At 45.3% G+C, this 22,540-nt stretch overlaps 1 protein-coding gene across 1 annotated transcript in view; it reads right to left on the bottom strand.

Annotated features, from left to right (window-relative positions):
• The window catches only part of LOC149428530 (OTU domain-containing protein 7B-like), a 55,222-nt gene that overhangs the window by 27,347 nt on the left and 5,335 nt on the right, over nt 1-22,540 (bottom strand). Inside the window, exons 3-6 of the mRNA XM_089667296.1 lie at nt 16,094-16,309; nt 4,611-4,712; nt 4,405-4,532; nt 256-368 (exon numbers count right to left, since the gene is read on the bottom strand). Coding sequence (XP_089523422.1) covers nt 256-368; nt 4,405-4,532; nt 4,611-4,712; nt 16,094-16,309 — 559 coding nt within the window. The remainder of the gene's footprint in view (nt 1-255; nt 369-4,404; nt 4,533-4,610; nt 4,713-16,093; nt 16,310-22,540) is intronic.

Genomic DNA, 22,540 nt, shown 5'->3' with positions numbered 1-22,540 from the left:
TTTAATGCATATTTGACCTCTGTTATACAGAGAGGAAAAAAAAAAATCACATGCGATTGCTGCTTGAGCAATTACATGCAAGAGCCGGCATTCTCCCATTCCTCTCAGTGAGGTTGCCTACTGGCAGCTAATAGCAGGAACCCCCGAGCCGAGGTGAACGCACCCTAAAAATAAAAAAGTAAGAGAGCACCATGCAATCCATTCATCAGAAAATCGATCCTCTCTTTTACATCCTGAATATTACACGGCACTCACCCTCCACTGCTGCCACCATTGGTGCCATAATGCATCCGTGGCTCACTGGAGGCAAGCTTTATTAAATCATTCCACTCCTTCTGCCACTCCTCCTCCGTGTAGACCAGGCCGGACTGCGACAAAAGGAAAAAACACATCTGGTGAAAACTAGTTTTCGAAAATAAATAAATTAAAAAGTAGCCCAGAATGTTGTAAAGTAATAAAAAAAAATGGCTACCGCAGCAATACTTCCACTTCAGCGCTGTCCAAAGCAAATCCCCTACCTCTACTGTAAGAGCAACAGGAGGGATACCTGAGCATGTCATGTTACCAAAATACTGGAGTTCTGCTTTAGCCCGGATTCACATATATGCGGTGCAGTACATCGCATGTGATTCGCATCGGGAACCGCACCGCATCCCTGTACACATCACATGAGATTTGTGTGCGGTGCGATTGGAGCCGTATATTTTGTATGGTTTTAATCGCACCACAAAGGCACAGGACCCTATTTTGGGTCCACGCTAGAATTGGATCACATGGGTACGCACGTTCCTAACCCCAGAAACCACTAAACAGCTCATCCACTCCCTCATCATATCACGACTCGACTACTGCAACTCCCTCCTCACTGGCCTGCCTCGCCGCTGGCTATCCCCGCTTCAGTCCATCCTGAATATGGCAGCCAGACTCCTTCACCTTTCCAACCGCTCCATCTCCGCCACCCCCCTCTGCCAATCCCTCCACTGGCTTCCGATTGCGCAACGGATCAAATTCAAAATCCTAACACTGACGTACAAAGCTGTCCACCATACTGCCCCGAACTACATCACTGACCTAATATCCAAGTACCGCCCAACACGCACACTCCGCTCCTCACAAGACCTCCTTCTCTCTAGTTCCCTGGTCTCCTCCTCCCATGCCCGCCTCCAGGACTTCTCCAGGGCGTCACCCATCCTCTGGAACTCCCTGCCCCAACCCATCAGATTATCACCTACTCTCCTCTCCTTTAGGTGCTCCCTGAAAACCCATCTCTTCAGGGAAGCCTACCCTACCCCCTGCTAACCTCCTCCACTCTTCCTACCACTCCATCCCCCACAGCTATCTCCTCCTGTGCCACCATCCCCTCCCTCCTAGATTGTAAACTCGAAAGAGCAGGGCCCTCGATCCCCTCATGTTTTGCATTGTATTGGTATTGTTCTGTCACATGTTCTGTAATGTACAGCGCTGAGCGAACTATTGGCGCTATATAAATACTGTATAATAATAATATTCACACCTATGCGATCCGATTCTGCACATCGCACCGATTTCGGGGTGTTGTTAACTTAACATACGCACCCGCATTGGTTTGCACAGACGGGGTGCGATTCTGATGCGGTGCGGAATTCGCACAGAAAACGCTGCAAATTCCGTACCGCATCAGTGTGAACCAGGGCTAAAAGAGATGCTAGCACCCCAATTCTGACCCGAATATGTTCACCTAGCCTGCGGTTGATGAGATTACCTGGGACTCACAGTTATGGGTGACAATGTGACCTCTCCCTCGGGTCACCAACACAGCCAATCTAAGCACCAGCTGCAGGGGGCACAGGTAAATTGAGTATATGGGGGGGGGGAGGGATAGAGGGGTCCTTTTAAAGACATGGTCATGGAAAAGGTGACAGTGTTTCTTGAGAGTTAGTCTTTTGTATGTTCCCAGTTCAGGTCATGTAGGAAGGAGACATGATATGTACATCTACGGAAAACATTTTGGGCCTTGTGTGTGCTGAAGGTTCAAATGATTGTTGCCCATAAAATCCAGCTCCAACGTTGTCATTTTTTTTTTTTTTGTAAATAAATGCGATGATATTTTTCCTTTAGCAGACTTGTCATGCATCAGGCCCTTTGTCACCATCGCAGACACTGGCTCTTTGTTACATCGGTGGTCAGACCATAGGATTCTCTGCCAAAGGCAGCGGTGCCGGTCAGAAGGACAATGACATTTGTATTTCCTCCCAGCAGCCAGAATCATAGAGCTCAGGGAAGAATCCGCCAAAGTGTAAATGAAGCTAGAAGAAGCAGCTACGCTCCACAGCCAATTTCACACTCTCTACGCCCCTATTATACAACGCAATAGCTTTTTGGGGCAAGCAAGGTTTTCTTTTTGGTGGTTTCGTCAGTCTAGAACAACTTCATTTTCTTCAAAAAAAAAAAAAAAAAAAAACCAAACACTTCTTCCTGACCAGTGCTAATTTAAAACAATTCACCCCAGGCTCATATGTAAGTGTTTTCTGCAGCGTTTTGCAGAAACGCACAGCAGTCCATTTACCATGATGTCCTATGGGACAGGTTCACATCTCCACATTTTCACCCGGCTTTTTGGAAAGGATCAGGGACTTTTTTTTTTTTTTTTTTTTTAACGCAAAATGTTGCGTTTTTGGTTCTATAGACTTCAATAGGAACGCTGCAGAAAAGCATGTATTGCGTTTTTTTATGCGTTTCGTGTTTAAAATCTGCCTAGCAACAACAAAATAAATAAAAAACGACCCCCCCCCCCACCACCACCACCACAGAACGCATCAAAAACAAGTCAAAATCGCATCAAACACAACCTGCATAGGTGTGAACCTAGACTAACTGTGTTACAGATATAAAGGTATAATTTTAGTCAGCAGCTTGTCTTTTTTTTTCTCATTAAAATGATGCTTCCAATACCAAGCTTGGTCTGGCTATATCAAATTGGATGAAGGCTGATAAAAAAAAAAAAAAAAAAAAAAAATTGTGTAGAATTTTTGTTTTTAAACTCTTAGGCCTCATTCACATGGGCATACCGAGGCCGGGTTTTCCTGCAGGGGGGTGCATCCGCATGCAGGCACAGTCCTATTCATGTCAATTGGGACTTGTCTGCTGCTCCCAATTTGACATCTACGGCACTGCGTTACTTTAACTGACAATTGCACGGTCATGCACCCAAATGAAATGTACATCCTTTTTTTCCCACGAACAGAACTTTCTTTCAGTGGTATTTGATCCCCTGTGCATGTTTTATTTTTTGCACTATAAAAAAAAAAAAGACCGACAATTTTGAGGGAAAAAAAAACCAAAACAATATTTTGGACTATTTGCTATTAAACATGTCCAGTAAAAAGATTTAAAAAATAAATTTTCATTATAAATTTTGGCCAAAATGTATTCTGCTCCGTGTCTTCGCTAAAAAAAATCCCAATATGTGCAAATTAATTGGTTTACGTGAAAGTTATAGCGTTTACAAATGGTGGTATATATACATTATATTATATATATTTTTTTTAATTTTTACTAGCGATTGTGGCTATCAGCGACTCATAGCGGGACTGCGGTGGACATTCGGACACTGGGAGGAAAACTAGGTTTTTCTTTGTTTACGTTATAAAATTTTGAAAATAAGTAACTTTTCTTCTTCACTGATGAGGCAGCACTGATGAGGAGGCACTGACGAGGCAACACTGATGGGCACTGACGAGGCAACACTGATGGGCACTGACGAGGAGGCACTGACAGGCAGCACTGATGGGCACTGATGAGGAGGCACTGACGAGGCAGCACTGATGAGGAGGCACCGACGAGGCAACACTGATGGGCACTGATGAGGAGGCACTGACAGGCAGCACTGATGGGCACTGATGAGGAGGCACTGACAGGCAGCACTAGTTGGTTGATTGCTGATGATCAATGTCCTGATTATCAGTGTAAACATCCCATCACAATCGCTGGTTACTGGCTCTTCTCATTCTCTGACAGTGTGAGGAAAAGACTTCCAATAAATCGGCATATCTATTTACGATGTGATCAGCTGTGAGTGGACACAGCTGACCACATGGTAAAGGGATGCTGTGATTGGCCCTTTACTGCAATCAGGTCACACGAGCGCCGGATGATTGCCCTAGGGGGTGCGCAAGAGGCGTGGTTCCGGAAGGACATCTATAGGACGCCCTCCTAGAACTGGAAGGCCGCGCTGTAGCCGGTCAAGATCTGGTTAACCAGGTTGTAAAGGTTGGGTAAAATTTGGGAAATGTACGGATGCCGCGGAGCCACTGTACTCCACCCCATTCTTTCACATATCCCACAACTGCTGAAGGAATCTATTCCATCGTGACTTACATATGGACCAAATGTAAAACCTCACCAACCGAAAGTGCCCGTCCATACCTCTTTATTCTGCATAGTTTGCTGAAACCGCCATCTCCGCTTCAGCGCCTCTTTCTCCACACCCTTGTCCATCAAAGTGTAGAGAGATTTGCGAAGCATGAGGTCTCTGTCATGAAAGCCCCACATCCCTGAAACAAGAAGGCGAGAACAGTCAGGGACTGAAGGCTTTGAATTCTGGTTTCCGGTTCTATAAAACGCAGACTCACCAAGAGAGGCCGCGTGCAGCAAGCAGTTCCCATCGCCTGTCGTTGCCAAAGGGAGGAGCCTCTGGTATGACGGGTCCACCTGTGTCCACCAGTTGAGGCGACCTGTGAAGACAGGAAATTCACTATCATTAGGAGGATGTAAAACCTGGAAGCTGTACAGAAATGAAATGAGAGGATGAAGGACTGGACACCAATACTTTATGCTCCCTGCAGCTGATCGTTTCCCCGTTACTGACTTACCATGACTTGTTCTGCATGTGTGGGGGCAGCCATTTTGGCAGAGGAGCAGGGCTTTTCTGTCACGTCAGAGCTGCCCCCCATCATGACTGGTGAGGGAATATATTTAAAAAGAAAACAGGAGTGGTGCAGAAAGCAGAGAAGTAGAAGATTAGAGATGGATGTTTATTCACCTCATATTATGGAGAATGTAACAGAAAAAGATGGATCACCCCAAACATCCAGGTGGTGAGGAATGAAAGTGTTACTAAACCCACAGCAGTACAATCAGTCTGTAGATGCAGTAAAGCATGCTTGTTATACTCACTGTGGAAAATAAGAGGTTAATCCTCTGCATTGTATAAAAAGGAGGTTTGATCTCGTCTTCTCTGATCCTTCCCTTTTTCTACTGTCCCCAATCCATCTGCTTATAGAACAGAACCTTGGGGGCAAGCTGCACATGCTCAGTTTGGGGTGTATGGCTAGTTTTTTTGTTTTTCTTTCTTGGGAAAGAGCATGTGACCAGCACATAGCCAATCAGTGCTGTCCAGACAGAGGGTCAGGGGTTATGCAGCCTCATAGGACACTCAGGAGAGAATGAAAACTCCTACAAGCTTTAATCAGTGCTCAGCTGGACACTGATAGAAGTCACAAGACTGCTCTAACTACTGATGAAAAAAGGTATTTAGCAGTTTATATTTACTATAATTGCATTTCAATGTTGTGTGTACTGTGGGAGACCAGATATAGTGGTCCTGGGTTTAGTAACACTTCAAGACCAGAGATCTCACTGTCTGAGTATGCAACACATACAAATGCAGAGGCTTGTCCAACCCCCCCAGACCCCCCACCTGTAGCTAAATTCCACTTTCGTACAGATAGATCCCTTAACCACAAGCCTACAGGGCACTTGTACCCCCTTCCTGCCCAGGCCAATTTCCAGCTTTCAGTGCTGTCACACCTTGAATGACAATTGCGCGGTCATGCAACACTGTACCCATATGAAATTTTTATCTTTTTTTGTGACAGAGCTTTCTTTTGGTGGTATTTAATCACCTCGGGGTTTTTTATTTTTTCTTAAACAAACCGAAAACCACTGAAAATTTTTTTTAAAAAAATGTTTTTTCTTAGTTTTTGTTATGTGATTTTTCTCCTTCACTAATGTGCGCTAATGAAGCTGCACTGATGAGGAGGCACTGATAGGCTGCACTGATGGGGAGGCACTGATAGGTAACACTGATGGGCATTGACAGGCATTACTGATGGGCACTGAAAGGCAGCACTGATACATGGCACTGATAGGCAGCATTGATAGGCGGCACTGATTGGCATTGATAGGTGGCACTGAAAGGCAGCTCAGATGGGCACTGATATGTGGCATTGATGTGCACTGGTAGGCACTGATATGTTGCATTGATGTGGCACTGATGGGCTCTGGCACGAGGCACTGATGGACACTGACAGGTGGCACTGCTGGGGCTACACTGATCATCAGGGCACACTGATCATCAGTGCCCTGATGATCAGTGTACATGTCCCCTCCGTGGAATGCCGATTACCGGCATTCCACGGAGGGGACACGTGTGACAGCTCGTGGGGAGAGAAATGCCGATAACCGGCATTTCCCTGTTTGCATGTGATCAGCTGTGATTGGACACAGCTGATCACATGACCGAGCCGACATCTTCAGCTCTTTCCGTGATCAGTGATCCGCTGTGTCCGAGGGACACAGTGCACCGCCGATCGCCACGCTGCGTGCTCCCTGAGCCGTGCATGCGTGGTGAGAATAGAAGGACGTAACTACCTTGCGTCCATCATATTACTATATGGCAGGCGGGAGGTGAGTAACCAGTTGCCTTCCAAGCCTATTCTGACACTTCTCTCCTATATCATTGTTTTCTGCTAGAAAAATACTTACAACCCCCAAACGATATATATATTTTTAAGCAGAGGCCCTAGAGAATAAAATGTTGGGTGTTGCAATTTTTTTTTTTTTAGTCACGCGATATTTGTGCAGCGGTTTTTCAAAAAAAAAACAATTTAATGAGTTTTATATTTTACCAAACAAGTGGGTATTATATTTTGTTTTTCTGCATTAAGTGATAATGTTACGCTGAGTAAATAGATACCAAATATGTCACGCTTTAAAATTGCGCAAATGATGTTTGCATATGATTACAGGACTGACGCATATGCAGGGACTTTTTTTTTTTTTTTTAATTTTAGACTGTCCCTTTAATTTCTTTTTTTGTCATCTGAGGGAATGTAAATATTCACTTAGATTGCATTGCAATAGACAGTGACAGGTCCACTTTGCTGAGCAATCTATTAGATCCCAGATCTCTCCTCTGCCCTTCAAAGCTTTGGATCGTACCAAGATCAGTATAAACTGAGTGAGGCATACGGGATTGGGGGGAGTGAGGCATACGGGATTGGGGGGAGTGAGGCATACGGGATTGGGGGAGTGAGGCATACGGGATTGGGGGAGTGAGGCATACGGGATTGGGGGAGTGAGGCATACGGGATTGGGGGAGTGAGGCATACGGGACTGGGAGGGAGCGAGCGAGGAGGCGGACGGGATTGGGGGAGGGAGCGAGCGAGGCGGCGGACGGGATTGGGGGAGGGAGCGAGCGAGGCGGCGGACGGGATTGGGGGAGGGAGCGAGCGAGGCGGCGGTCGGGATTGGGGGAGGGAGCGAGCGAGGCGGCGGATGGGACTGGGGGGGAGCGAGGCGGCGGACGGGACTGGGGGGAAGCGAGGCGGCGGACGGGACTGGGGGGGAGCGAGGCGGCGGACGGGACTGGGGGGGAGCGAGGCGGCGGACGGGACTGGGGGGGAGCGAGGCGGCGGACGGGACTGGGGGGGAGCGAGGCGGCGGACGGGACTGGGGGGGAGCGAGGCGGCGGACGGGACTGGGGGGGAGCGAGGCGGCGGACGGGACTGGGGGGGAGCGAGGCAGGCGGCATAAAATATGGGTTTGTTGCAGAATTGCACTTATCCTTTAAATAAACTTCCTAAAATAAAGACGACCGTCAAAACAAAATTCAGCAGAAAGTCTGTAAGTGGAACGGGTCCATAAATATTGATTGAAAAGAGACGTCCAACTCCCGGCCTCAATTGTTTACTGGCATTTCTGGAAAATTCTGTTTATTCAGCTCAGTTGAAGCAGAAGGTTAGCATTATTAAAATGTCACAGTACTTCCGACACAGCCGCTGATTTGCATTCCTGCGTGCGCTACGACGTCCGGAACAGTTTTCTATTTAAAAAACCCCCCCAAAAAAACAAAAGCAAAAAAAAACTTCAGAGCTGCGGCCCCAACCAGAAGCCAGGAGGAGATAAGATGGCAGATATCAGGGGAAGGAATCACCCGCCTGGTAAAAGGGCTCCTGGGGACAATACGGCCACAATGAATCCGTGGGGTTATTTTCCCTCCGTATATCTGCAGCCAAATGGAAGAGGTCCAGGAGAGAGGTGGAGAGTAATACGGCCCTGCCAAGCAGGCGGAGGCTGCAGTGCACTGCGGGATTAACCCTCTGCCACACCTCAACCAATCGGTTATCCCCACACACCTGAAAACCTTTTACAATCAGGAAACAGACACAAAGTTTAAAGAAGAACTCCGGGTATGGACATTCTATACATTGTTACATTGGTCCAGTATGTACATACCATACCTGTGGGATCCCCCTAGAAGCTGGAAATCACTGTAGCAGATACTGTTACTCCTGTGATCTCCGCTTGCTTTTGGGTCCCGTGTTGAGCAGTTGCCCCGCAGCATTCTCACAACAGAAGGTCAGCCATTCAAGGGTGCCATTCAGAGACCACTGTGCATTTTCTCAATGAATGCAAAGGGTTCTCTGATTGGATGAAGTAGAGAGGTTGGACAGTGACTTCAGGAAGAAGAGAACGACGGAGGAAGATTTTTAAGGGATAAAAAAAAAAAATCAGCACAAGGGACAAATCATACCAAGCTATGTCCCTTGTGCTAATTTTTTTTGTTTTTGATTTTAGCTAAGCTCAGGCTTTACAAAAAGGTTTTTTACAACCTGGAAAAGGGAGAACATTTAGTGGCGGATTGGGACTGGGGGGTGGTTATTACAGCCCAGACAGAGATGCCTTTCTGTTTTCCGATGTTGCTTGGGGGGCTAATGTCAGAGTTGGACTTTATCGCCTCACACAATACCACAGCAACAATGTCAATCCACTGTTAGGCCTCATGCACACAGGACATTTTGAACTCTGCTTTAAGAGGGGTTTTATTTTTTTTTATGCCGCTAGACACCCCTGTTTTTGTCAGCTTATGTGTCCCTGCACACATGGGCATTTGTAGGTGTAGAAAAGAGGCAGAAAAAAATAAAAAAAACCCCGGAGGGGGCAGTGAATTCAGGAGAGCAGTGTTCCAGTGTCAAAAAATGCTTGCTGTGCCTCAATACGTGTTTAAAATGGGCTTTATCACTAGGCGCATCAAAAGCGCTTGGGCATTCATTCCAATGGGCAGAACAAGTTCATATTGTGGCCAATGGAATGAACGTTTACAAAGCTTTAGGCAAGTTAATGCTTTTAAAAACCCATTGAAAAAGGAGTTCCGTTAAGCTGACTGCTTTCCCCTTTAAGAAACGGTCCTCTTTAGCATGTAGTGGGATGGAGATTGTAAGCTCCCAGGACCAGGGCCCTCCTATCCCTCTTGTATTGAACTGTATTGTTGCTGTATTGTCTCCCACTATATTGTAAAGTGCTGAGAAAACTGTTGGCGCCATATAAATCCTGTATAATAATAATAATAATAATGGAGATATCAGGCCTAGCTTGGCTCTGCCTGACATGGCAGCTGCTTAATTGTTGTGGCAATAATGCCAACACAGTACTAGTAGCCAAACCAAATACCAAGGAGGAACCACAAGCAACTGTTTGAGTCAACAGAAAGAAAAGAAAAAATGTTATTTATGTCAGCCTGGCTCCCAGTACACTGCAGCTTGATGACGTTAGATATCAATGCCGAGTGTCAGAGGAGATATGAACGGTGGAGGAGTCACGTGGGCAAGAAGAAAAGTGCCACTTCAGAATGCGCGTAACTAAGAGAACAGCCTGTGATGCAAGTGGAAACTCGGCCAAAGGGCTGTGTCGCTTAAAAAAATTAAATAAAATAATAAAAAATAAAATACTAATAAAATACTACTAATAAAATATTTATAATAATTAAAATATTTATAATAAACTTATAATAATAAAAAATACTTATAATAAAAAAATACTAATAAAAAAAATACTAATAATAATAATATAATAATAATAATAATAATAAAATAATAATAATAATAATAAAATAATAATAATATTATATATATATATATATATATATATATATATATATATATATATATATATATATATATATACACAGTGGGGATTGAAAGTTTGGGCACCTCAGCTAATAATGTGCATAAAGAAGCCAAGGAAAGATGGAAAAATCTCCAAAAGGCATCAAATTACAGATTAGACATTCTTATAATATGTCAACAAAAGTTAGATTTTATTTCCATCATTTACACTTTCAAAATAACAGAAAACAAAAAAATGGCGTCTGCAAAAGTTTGGGCACCCTGCAGAGTTAATATCTTGTACTGCCCCCTTTGGCAAGTATCACAGCTTGTAAACACTTTTTGTAGCCAGCCAAGAGTCTTTCAATTCTTGTTTGAGGTATCTTTGCCCATTCTTCCTTACAAAAGTCTTCCAGTTCTTTGAGATTTCTGGGCTGTCTGTCACGCACTGCTCTTTTAAGGGCTATCCATAGATTTTCAATTATGTTGAGGTCAGGAGATTGTGAAGACCATGGCAAAACCTTCAGTTTACGCCTCTTGATGTAATCCCCCGTGGATTTCGAGGTGTGTTTAGGATCATTATCCATTTGTAGAAGCCATCCTCTCTTTAACTTCAGCTTTTTCACAGATGGCACCAAGTTACCATCCAAAATTTGCTGAAATTTTATTGAATCCATTTTTCCGTCTACTCGTGAGATGTTCCCTGTGCCACTGGCTGCAACACAACCCCAAAGCATGATTGATCCAACCCCATACTTAACAGTTGGACAGAGGTTCTTTTCATTAAATTCTGTGCCCCTTCTTCTCCAAACGTACCTTTGCTCATTCTGGCCAAAAAGTTCAATTTTACCCTCATCGGTCCACAGAACTTGTTTCCAAAATGCATCAGGCTTGTCTATATGTTCATTTGCAAAGTTCAAACGATGATTTTTGTGGTGAGGACGTAGAAGAGGTTTCCTTCTGATGACTCTTCCATGAAGACCATATTTGTACAAGTATCTCTTTATAGTGGAATAGTGTACCACAACTCCAGTGTCTGCCAGATCTTTCTGGAGGGATCGTGCAGTCAAACGTGGGTTTTGAATTGTTTTTCCTCACAATCCTGCGAGCTGTTCTGTCTGATATTTTTCTTGGTCTTCCAGATCTTGCTTTAACTTCCACTGTTCCTGATGACTGCCATTTCTTAATTACATTCCGAACAGAGGATATTGACATCTGAAAACGCTTTGCTATCTTCTTATAGCCTTCTCCAGCTTTGTGAGCGTCAACTATTTTCAGTTTCAGTTTTCTAGACAACTGCTTAGAAGAACCCATGGTGCTGATTGTTGGGGCAAGGTCAGATGAGTCTGGGCATTTAAAACCTTTGAGATTGACATCACCTGGTCTTCCCAGACGATGATTGAGAACAATCCATGACACTGGCAGGTCTCAGCTTTGCAAAGGGGGCAGTGCATGCTATAAATTCTGCAGGGTGCCCAAACTTTTGCAGACGCCATTTTTTTGTTTTCTGTTATTTTGAAAGTGTAAATGATGGAAATAAAATCTAACTTTTGTTGACATATTATAAGAATGTCTAATCTGTAATTTGATGCCTTTTGGAGATTTTTTCCATCTTTCCTTGGCTTCTTTATGCACATTAATACAAATTTTTAGCTGGGGTGCCCAAACTTTCGATCCCCACTGTATCTATATATATATATATATATATATATATATATATATATATATATATATATGTCACTCGAAAGATGAAGACAGAGAGGGAGAAAAATAGGGATTAATATAAAACGTATATTGATCTCTATTTCTCTCCCTCTCTGTCTTCATCTTTCGCTTTCTCTATAGATCAGCAGTAGGCAAACCTTTCTATTTGGGCTCCTTATCATGGTAGCCAAGGCCAGCAACATGCAAGAGCCAGAGCACCGCGAAGAGCCAGAGCACCGCGAAGAGCCAGAGCACCGCGAAGAGCCAGAGCACCGCGAAGAGCCAGAGCACCGCGAAGCTGCATGCAGGCAGCCTATGTTAGCCAATGGAGACACAGCGTCTGTTTACCAAGCATGCAGGGATGGGTGCAAGGCCCCAAATGCAGACCAAATGTATTCGGACTGCATGCCTGTCCCTAACATGACTGTCAAAACGCAGATGTGCGGGTGAGTCTGTACAGTCATTGCGTCTCGACTGCATGCAGGTCCACCGTGCTCCAAAAAAACAAAACAAAAAAAAAAAAAAAACAGGCCCTCTGTTTTTTTGGCTGAAGTATCTGCACCACAAATTTTCAAGCAAAGGTTTCTGAAAATTGTTAGGGCCAGTTCACACTCCATGCGTTTCAGTTGCTTTTTTCTGCATCCAAAACGCACAGAAAGTAGATGATCTGGTTGTCAATGTCATAGTTCACATCAGTGCTTGCAGTTTCGGTTGCAGGAAAAAAAAGTAGAACAGGCTGCATTTTTTCTGCACAGAACTGTACTGGAGCGCAGTAAAACGCATCAAAAATGCACCAAAAGTGCACATGTCCCTATTTATATTGAAGAAAAAGAGGGGGAAAAAATGAACTGGAAAGCATAAAAAATACACTGGAACCCATCAAAAAAGGCACCAGAACGCTTCAAACACGCATGCAAAAACACATCCGGAACGCATCTGGACTGCAGTTCTATAGTACCGGCCCCTTAGGGCTAGTTCACATTAGATGCAGTTCAGTGCTCTTTTTTCTGCATCAAAAATGCATGCACAGTGTTTTCCATGTATTTCAATGGCCCTAGTTCACACCAGTGCAGTCAGTTCCCAGTCCATGCTGCATTTTTTCTGCACAGAACCATACTGGAACACAGCAAGCTGCATCAAAACTGCACTGCAACTGCGCGTGGTGCGAACTGTAAGCAAAAATGTATCCGGAGTGCGTTTTTTGTAGTGAGAACTGGCCCTTCGAACCAATAAAAGTCATTGAAACAGAAAAAAAAAAAAGCAACTCCTGCTCTTTGTGTGAATGAGCCCTTTCTCTGCCTATACGCAGGCTCTTGTATGCTCATTGTTCAGGCAGAGAGAGGAATGTGAGCAGGCAGTACACATGCCATCAGCCAGGTCCAAGATGATTCTGGGGCGTTAAAAATGCCCCTCAAATGCCTGCTCTCCACGCTAGTGTAAACTAAGCCGAACACTAGAAGGGCGTTTTGTAGGAGTTTGAAATGTAGTCACGTGAGAAGCGGAAGGTAAACAAACAAGAACGCTGAACGGAGGTTTCATCAGCTTTTGTGGGCCTAACAACTCTGGAGCTCCACTAATTACCCAGCAGACACTGCTCCACATTGGTCACGAAAGCAGTGACATCATCCTCCAAGAATCTGCCAGCTACCCAAAAGCAGGTTGAACAACAGTGGGTGTCACTCCCTCCCTCCCTAGTGAAGGAGGGTTTGTTCATCAAATGAAAGGTCTGACATTCCTCTCCCACTATCAGAGGCTACATGTGGAGCAGCCGATTATTACCATCGTTATGATTGATGGACATAGCTCCGCCGTGATCTGTACAATGGGAGCCGGAACACGGGTGACTAATACCGGGACACATACCAAGGACATGTTCAGCCATGATTTCATGGAGCACAATGTACAGCTTCCTCCACACAAGTGCCCTGATTCAGTGCCTTCCATGAACTGCCACTCATTAAACAACTGCCTACCCTAAATGTCAACCCAATCAGATTTATTAATTATTATGTCAGATACTTATATAGCGCCGTCAGTTTACGCAGCACTTTACATATATATTGTACATTCACATCAGTCCCTAACACTCAAGGGGCGTACAATCTAAGGTCCCTGACCCTCAAGGGGCGTACAATCTAAGGTCCCTGACCCTCAAGGGGCGTACAATCTAAGGTCCCTGACCCTCAAGGGGCGTACAATCTAAGGTCCCTAACCCTCAAGGGGCGTACAATCTAAGGTCCCTAACCCTCAAGGGGCGTACAATCTAAGGTCCCTAACCCTCAAGGGGTGTACAATCTAAGGTCCCTAACCCTTAAGGGGTGTACAATCTAAGGTCCCTAACCCTCAAGGGGCGTACAATCTAAGGTCCCTAACCCTCAAGGGGTGTACAATCTATGGTCCCTAACCCTCAAGGGGCGTACAATCTAAGGTCCCTAACCCTCAAGGGGCGTACAATCTAAGGTCCCTAACCCTCAAGGAGCATACAATCTAAGGTCCCTAACCCTCAAGGGGCGTACAATCTAAGGTCCCTGACCCTCAAGGGGCGTACAATCTAAGGTCCCTAACCCTCAAGGGGCGTACAATCTAAGGTCCCTAACTCACATTCATACATACACATACTAGGGACAATTTAGACAGGAGCCAATTCACCTTCCAGCATGTCTTTGGAGTGTGGGAGGAAACCGGAGTATCTGGAGGAAACCCACGCAGGCACAGGGAGAACATGCAAACTCCAAGCAGGTGGTGCCATGGTTGGGATTTGAACCAACGACCCTAGTACTGCCAGGTAGAAGTGCTAACCATATATATATATACACACACACACACACACACACACACACACACACTGTACAGTTGCAAGAAAAAGTATGTGAACCCCTTGGGATTACGTGGAGTTTTGCATGAATTGGGCATAAAATGTGCTCTGAACGTCATCTAAGTCACAACAATAGAAGAACACAGTCTGCTGAACATAATACTACACAAACATTAGATGTTGCCATGGTTTAATTGCACATAACATGTAAACATTCACAGTGCAGGGAGGAAAAAGTATGTGAGGCTTTGGACTTAACTGGTTGACCCTCCTTTGGCAGCAATAACCTCAACCAAACGTTTCCTGTAGTTGCAGATCAGACCTGCACAACGATCTGGAGTCATTTTGGACCACTCCTCTTCACAAAACTGTTTCAGTGTAGCAATATTCTTGGGATGTCTGGTGCGAATCGCTCTCTTAAGGTCATGCCACAGCATTTCAATCGGGTTGAGGTCAGGACTCTGACTGGGCTACTCCAGAAGGCGTATTCTATGCTGTTGCAGCCATTGCTTTGTTGAATGACTTGTATGCTTTGGGTCATTGTCCTGTTGCATCACCCATCCTCTGCGGAGCTTCAGTTGGCGGACAGATGGTCGTACGTTTTCCTGCAAAATGTCTTGATAAACTCTGGAATTCATTTTCCCATCAATGACAACAATCCGTCCAGGCCCTCATGCAGCATTCTGCACTGTGCTCTTGCAGTCATTTTTACAGGACGACCACGCCTAGGGAGAGTAGCAACAGTGCTAAACTTCCTCCATTTGTAGACAGTCTGTCTTACCGTGGACACATGAACATCAAGGCTTTTGGAGATACTTTTGTAACCCTTTCCAGCTTCATGCAAGTCAACAATTCTTGATCGTAGGTCTTCTGAGAGCTCTTTTCTGCGAGGCATGGTTCACATCAGACAGTGCTTCTTGAAACCAGTAAACCCAAAACAGGTGTGTGTTTTTTTAAGGGCAGGATAGCTGTCAGCAACACATCCAATATCATCACACTGATTGGAGTCAAGGTTGGCTCACTCCTGGCTCCAATTATCTCTGGGAGAAGTCATTAAGCTAGGGCCTCACATACTTTTTCCTCCCTGCACTGTGAATGTTTACATGTTATGTGCAATTAAACCATGGCAACATCTAATGTTTGTGTGGTATTATGTTCAGCAGACTGTGTTCTTCTATTGTTGTGACTTAGATGACGTTCAGAGCACATTTTATGCCTAATTCATGCAAAACTCCACGTAATCCCAAGGGGTTCACATACTTTTTCTTGCAACTGTAGTACAGTATTGTATATAGTATTGTATAGTATTGCTGTGTTTTGCTGTCATCTGCCATTTGCCTAAAGTTGAGTTTTGACACTTGCTGTATACCAACACATACACTGGGAGCGTGGAGAGATCTGCCCTGCAGATGCTCAGTAGATCACTCACCGGCATGCTCCAAGGCGACCAGCATGGACTGCTCAATGAGATCCCGCTCGATGAAGCTGCGGAAGTCATCGCTGTATACCGTCAGGTCTGGCAGCTGGAAGGTGCACACCGGCGTTTCCAGTGGGTGCTCGCTACCGCCGTTGCTGGAGACATGCGATCGGGCCAAGGAAACAATGGACGAGCTGGCGTGGGAGATGCCTCTAGATAGGCGTTTCTCTGCGGGACAAAAGGAGAAAAATGTGTCATAACAACTGCAGATCCAAAGAGAGCTACAACTACATGGAGGATGAAGGCGGACATATTATAAAAATATAACAAAAAATATAAAAAATGTTGTGGTTTTTGGTACATTTAAAATGTTTAAAGCCTGCAGGTTAATCGATGTTTTACAGAATGATAAATATACTCTTTATTCTCAGACTTTTACTGCGGGGTGCCTCCGTTATATAAAAGCCCAACTCCTCCTTCCTCTGTGCCACCTCTCTGGCCTGGGCTGGTCCTCTGCTGACCAGAGTGGCTCTGATATACCAACATCCACACTCTCTGCTTCAGCCTGGGTTCACACTGATGCGGTCCGGAATTTGCAGCGTTTTCTGTGCAAATTCAGAATCGCACCCCATTCATGCGAACCATTGTGGGTGTTTATGTTACGTTAATAACACCCCAAAATCGGTCCGCAAAACGCGATGTGCAGAATCGGATCGCATAGGTGTGAATACCCAAGCGATCCGATTCTAGTGCAGACCCAAAAAAGGGTCCTGCACCTTTTTGGTGCGGATGCGGTGCGATTTGAGTCATACATCATGTATGGCTCATATTGCACCGCAAGCAATTCGCATGTGATTTGCGCAGGAATTCGGTGCGGTTCCTGTGCGAATCACATGCGATATAGCCTTAAGGCTAGGTTCACACCTATGCAGTTTGCATTTGACCAGTTTTGCATTGCGTTTTTGCACCTGAGTTTTTTTTTTTTGTTGCTAGGAAGATTTAAAACACAAAAAACGCATCAAAAAAACCGCAATACTTGCTTTTCTGCAGCATTTCAAGTCTATAGAACCAAAAACGCAACTTTTGGCATTCAAAAAAGTCCCAGACCCTTTCCAAAAAACGCACCGGGTGAAAAACGCGGAGATGTGAACCTGTCCCATAGGAAATCAGGTTAAATGGACTGCACTGCAAAACGTTGCAGAAAACGCTCAGGTGTGAACCAAGGGTAACACAGAATGAATGAAGGGGCCCCGTGGCGATACCCCCTGATGGGGCGGGGCCATGATGCCCATTCATTCATAGTACGTCCTTAACCTAGAGATGATACAGAAGTACGAAAAAGCAGGAAGGAGGGGGAACAACTCCAGATTATAAGTAAGGATGGCAGCCTGAGCTGCTTTTGTTTTGTTTCACACTGCCTGGGGGCCAATTTACAAAAAAAAAAAAAAAAGCTGGGGGTGGGGCTTTAAGGTTGCAAAACACGGCAATATGTTGCTCACTTTGCTTCCTGTATGTGGCTGCCAAACATTGGATGAGTTTCCTTTAGCAAGCTCAATAGATAGCAGGAGATTTGCTGGTGGTATTCACAGCATAGTAGTAAAAGGATTCAACATATATGTGACTTATGCCACCCATTGGATACAAGAGGTTATATAAAAAAAAGGTTTTTGTATGCTCAGGACTAAAATAAGTCAACTATCTTTTATATGTTAGGTTAAAATAAAACAAACAAAAAAAACCCCAACAAACACACATTTATAATTGTTCTTCAGGTATCATTCACGATTAGTATTTGCTTCCTGCTGGTAAATGTCACCCTTAGTCATGTAAACCCTGAGAGAAAACAGCAAAACCGCAGCGGCCTAACACATTATCCCAAAAAGACTGATTGTATTATAGAGGAAAACACACAAATGTGTGATGACAATTCTGGAGCAGCCAACTCAGGCTCCGATATCCACTCCGTGGGGCTCCGATCACACCTAGGCGGTTTGGGAGCACGACAGAGTCGCTACGATTCAGCCTGCAATCTCAAAACGCACTACAATCATAAACCACAAGTTCAGGTGCCAATATTTTCAATGACACCTAAAACGTGATGCGACGTTGCTGCGACTGTTAGATGATTTATCACGCAGCAATTTCCGTAAATCGCTGCATGTGACGCTTGTCACCCAAAAGAAGCTCTTGTTCCTTTCTGTGTGATAGATCATGGAACAATCCCGGCAACACCGCACTGCGTTTTAGATGCCATTGAAAAGAATGCATTTTGCGACTGCAGTGTGTTTTGAGATCGGAGGCAGAATCACTGCAATCCCAAAACGCCCACGTGTGAATGGGGCCTTAGTCCCGGTCCACACCGTTACGAATATGATGCGACATGAAAAGGCAAAGATTTGCACGGCATCTGAAAATACATTTGTTTTTATGAAGGACATGCACATCTATGTGATGCGATTTTGATCGAGTTATGTATTAAAAAAAAAAAGAAAAAAAAAGAAAAAAAAAAAAAAAAGGGTTCTGTGTGAGTTTCGAGTGATATGTTCCAAACTTGCACAGCACACAGTATAGTGGCATTCTGAGATAACTGTTCACATAGGATGCAATTCATAGCCAGTTTTGCATACAAGTGGCTGGAAGACAGAGTTGAATCGCACTTGAACACCTACCTTTGACAATGACTCTGAAAACTGACACGAAAATCACACTGCTTAAAGCAAACCCTGCTGCTTGCCCACAACCCAGAGCTGCATGTCTCGTCTTCAGGCCCAGACGGCGCCGTGGCCACCCCTTCACGCCCACACGGTGCCGTGGCCACCCCTTCACGCCCACACGGCGCCGTGGCCGCCCCTTCACGCCCACACGGTGCCGTGGCCACCCCTTCACGCCCACACGGCGCCATGGCCGCCTCCACGCAGAGACGGCGCCATGGCCGCCTCCACGCAGAGACGGCGCCATGGCCGCCTCCACGCAGAGACGGCGCCATGGCCGCCTCCACGCAGAGACGGCGCCATGGCCGCCTCCACGCAGAGACGGCGCCATGGCCGCCTCCACGCAGAGACGGCGCCATGGCCGCCTCCACGCAGAGACGGCGCCATGGCCACCTCCACGCAGAGACGGCGCCATGGCCGCCTCCACGCAGAACAAGGCAATATGCTGAGCAAACTGTTGGCGCTATATAAATCCTGTATAATAATAATAATAATGGTAAATCAGTAATGAGGAAAAGATCAGCGGCAGAAAGACGCATACGCAATACTGTCCTCTGTCTAGTCCTCTGCCTGCCTTAATTTTGGTCACGGCTTCAGCTCTTCATTAAAGCCCCAAATGGCCGGCATTCCCGCTATAACCGCTCCGTATCGCTGAGACGAGGCAAGAGCTCTGAAATCCCTCTGATTGCATAATGCCTGTTATTGCGACCTATAAACCAGGAACGTCTTGTCATCTGCCCAACTGCTATACAGGTCTTCCACCATGAATGATCCTTGATGGGACCGGAATTCTTGTCATATTGTAAACGCCGGAGATAACCAGAATACCGGAGAAGGTTGCGGGCTTTTAGTGGGCCTGTCAATGGGCGGCATGTGTCAGACTGCATACAAACGGTTACTGGAGGAGCTTTACCAACTGACATTTCCTGTCCTCACCTGCCGCCGTCAGTGGGAGGCCTGTCTGTGTGTTCTATACCTTCTATTTTTTCCTTACTCCAAGTTTACACAGCGATCAAACAACCAAAGCCGTAAAAAATGTTTTTCACTCGAGGCATTCATGTGAAAGAGAACCAATCACAATGGGGCTTCTGCAGAGATTGAGTTTCATTCTTGAAATGATTACAGCTAAGCGAGCCTACGTACGGGAAATGTAAACTTCGCCTCACCGTGTCAGAGAATGACTGGAGCTCAGAGTCAGGCCTGGGTCACAGCAGGACGCGCCGTGCCGCAGCACACAGCAGGACGCGCCGTGCCGCAGCACACAGCAGGACGCGCCGTGCCGCAGCACACAGCAGGGCGCGCCGTGCCGCAGCACACAGCAGGACGCGCCGTGACGCAGCACACAGCAGGACGCGCCGTGACGCAGCACACAGCAGGACGCGCCGTGCCGCAGCACACAGCAGGACGCGCCGTGCTGCAGCACACTCATTTTTGGACTTAGTGGTTGTGAAAGATCCAGGTTTGTTTGATCTTAGTGCATACTCTGCATTAACCACTTCCTGTCCGGACACTTTCACCCCTTCCTGCCCAGGCCAATTTTCAGCTTTCAGTGCTATCACACTTTGAATGACAATTGCGCGGTCATGCAACACTGTACCCATATGAATTTTTTAGCATTTTTTTTTGAGACAGATAAAACTTTATTTTGGTGGTATTTATTCATTACTGGGAGTTTTATTTTTTTGCTATATAAATGAAAGTCCAAACATTTTGAAAAAAAGTGTTTTTCTTATAAAATTTTGCAAATAATCAATCTTTCTTCATAAATCTTGGCCTAAATGTATTCATCTATCTTTTTAATAAAAAAAAAACTAATTAGTTTTTTTATATATATATTATTTATGATTTTTTTTTTCTTAACAGTGTCACCCTAGCAGTGCAGTGTCACCATAGTGACACTGTACTGCTTGTAGGGGGTGATGAAAATTTTTTTCTTCTTTTTTTACACAGTGGAACACCGATCGTTGTACGGGACCTCTGTGTGAGGTCCCGATCATGTGATCACTGATTGGCCAATCAGTGATCACATGAAGAGTAGTAAGCAAGATGTCACTTCTGACATCATTGCTTAATACGTGTGAAATCTGTGAATGATCACAGAGGTCACATGGTACAGGGCTATTCACAACAGCCATGTACCATGTGACAAGCTGTGAACAATCACAGCTCACACAGTATTTCTCAATGGCTGCAAGAATGCAGCCAGAGAGAAGGAGAATTTATTGCTTTTACAGCCTTTATAGGTGTAAAAGCAATCAGTGTAAAAAAAAAAAAAAAAAAAAAAAAAGTCCTCATCACCCGCCACAAGTAGTATAGTGTCACTATGGTGACACTGTACTGCTAGGCTGACAGCATGTAAAAAACAAAACAAAAATAAAACAATATAATAAAATAAAAATGCAAACAAATTATAATTTTTGATTATAAACTAATTTGGGTTATTTTTACGAAAAGATAACTGAATACATTTTGGCCAAGATTTATGAAGAAAGATTATTTATTTTCAAAATTTTATAAGAAAAACTTTTCAAACTTTTTGGACTTTTTCATTTATATAGCAAAAACAATAAAAATCCCAGGGCTGAATAAATACCACCAAAATAAAGTTTTAGTGTGAGTGGAACTCCGTCTTAATAAATGGTGGAGGGCAAAATGAAGCTACTAGACTGAGCCATAAAACTGGCATCCAGGCTGGAAGTCAATGATGTTGTACAACTAAACCCGAGGCTAGCTATAGATACGAGACAGCGCTGTGAAATCCTAACCCCGTACTCGCCTCCTCTGTGACATTTGCTGCATAAACACTCATGCTTTCAGAAGCTTGGCACGCACGGTCATCCCCCTGTAAATACCGCAGATACAGACTCTTACTACAGGGGGGTACAATATCAATTACCGTATTTTTCGCTCCATAAGACGCACCCTAGGTTTTAGAGGCAGAAAACAGGAAAAAAAAAATTCTGAACTAATGGACTGCAGACATAGTAGAGGAGATGACCAGAGACTGCGGACAGTACAGGGATGACCAGAGACTGCGGACAGTACAGGGATGACCAGAGACTGCGGACAGTACAGGGATGACCAGAGACTGCGGACACAGTACAGGAGATAACCAGAGACTGCGGACACAGTACAGGAGATGACCAGAGACTGCGGACAGTACAGGAGATGACCAGAGACTGCGGACAGTACAGGAGATGACCAGAGACTGCGGACAGTACAGGAGATGACCAGAGACTGCGGACAGTACAGGAGATGACCAGAGACTGCGGACAGTACAGGGATGACCAGAGACTGCGGACAGTACAGGGATGACCAGAGACTGCGGACAGCACAGGGGATGACCAGAGACTGCGGACATAGTAGAGGAGATGACCAGAGACTGCGGACAGCACAGGAGATGACCAGAGACTGCGGACAGCACAGGGATGACCAGAGACTGCGGACAGCACAGGAGATGACCAGAGACTGCGGACAGTACAGGAGATGACCAGAGACTGCGGACAGTACAGGAGATGACCAGAGACTGCGGACAGCACAGGGATGACCAGAGACTGCGGACAGTACAGGAGATGACCAGAGACTGCGGACAGCACAGGAGATGACCAGAGACTGCGGACAGTACAGGAGATGACCAGAGACTGCGGACAGCACAGGGATGACCAGAGACTGCGGACAGTACAGGGATGACCAGAGACTGCGGACAGTACAGGAGATGACTGCTGACCTTTGGGGAGGGAGGGGGAGC

This window comes from Staurois parvus, unplaced genomic scaffold, assembly GCF_062004578.1.
Source record: "Staurois parvus isolate SC_StPar_1 unplaced genomic scaffold, SC_StPar_1.0 ptg003158l, whole genome shotgun sequence".
Classification (NCBI taxonomy): Eukaryota; Metazoa; Chordata; class Amphibia; order Anura; family Ranidae; genus Staurois; species Staurois parvus.
This window is presented reverse-complemented; position numbering and strand designations above follow the sequence as displayed.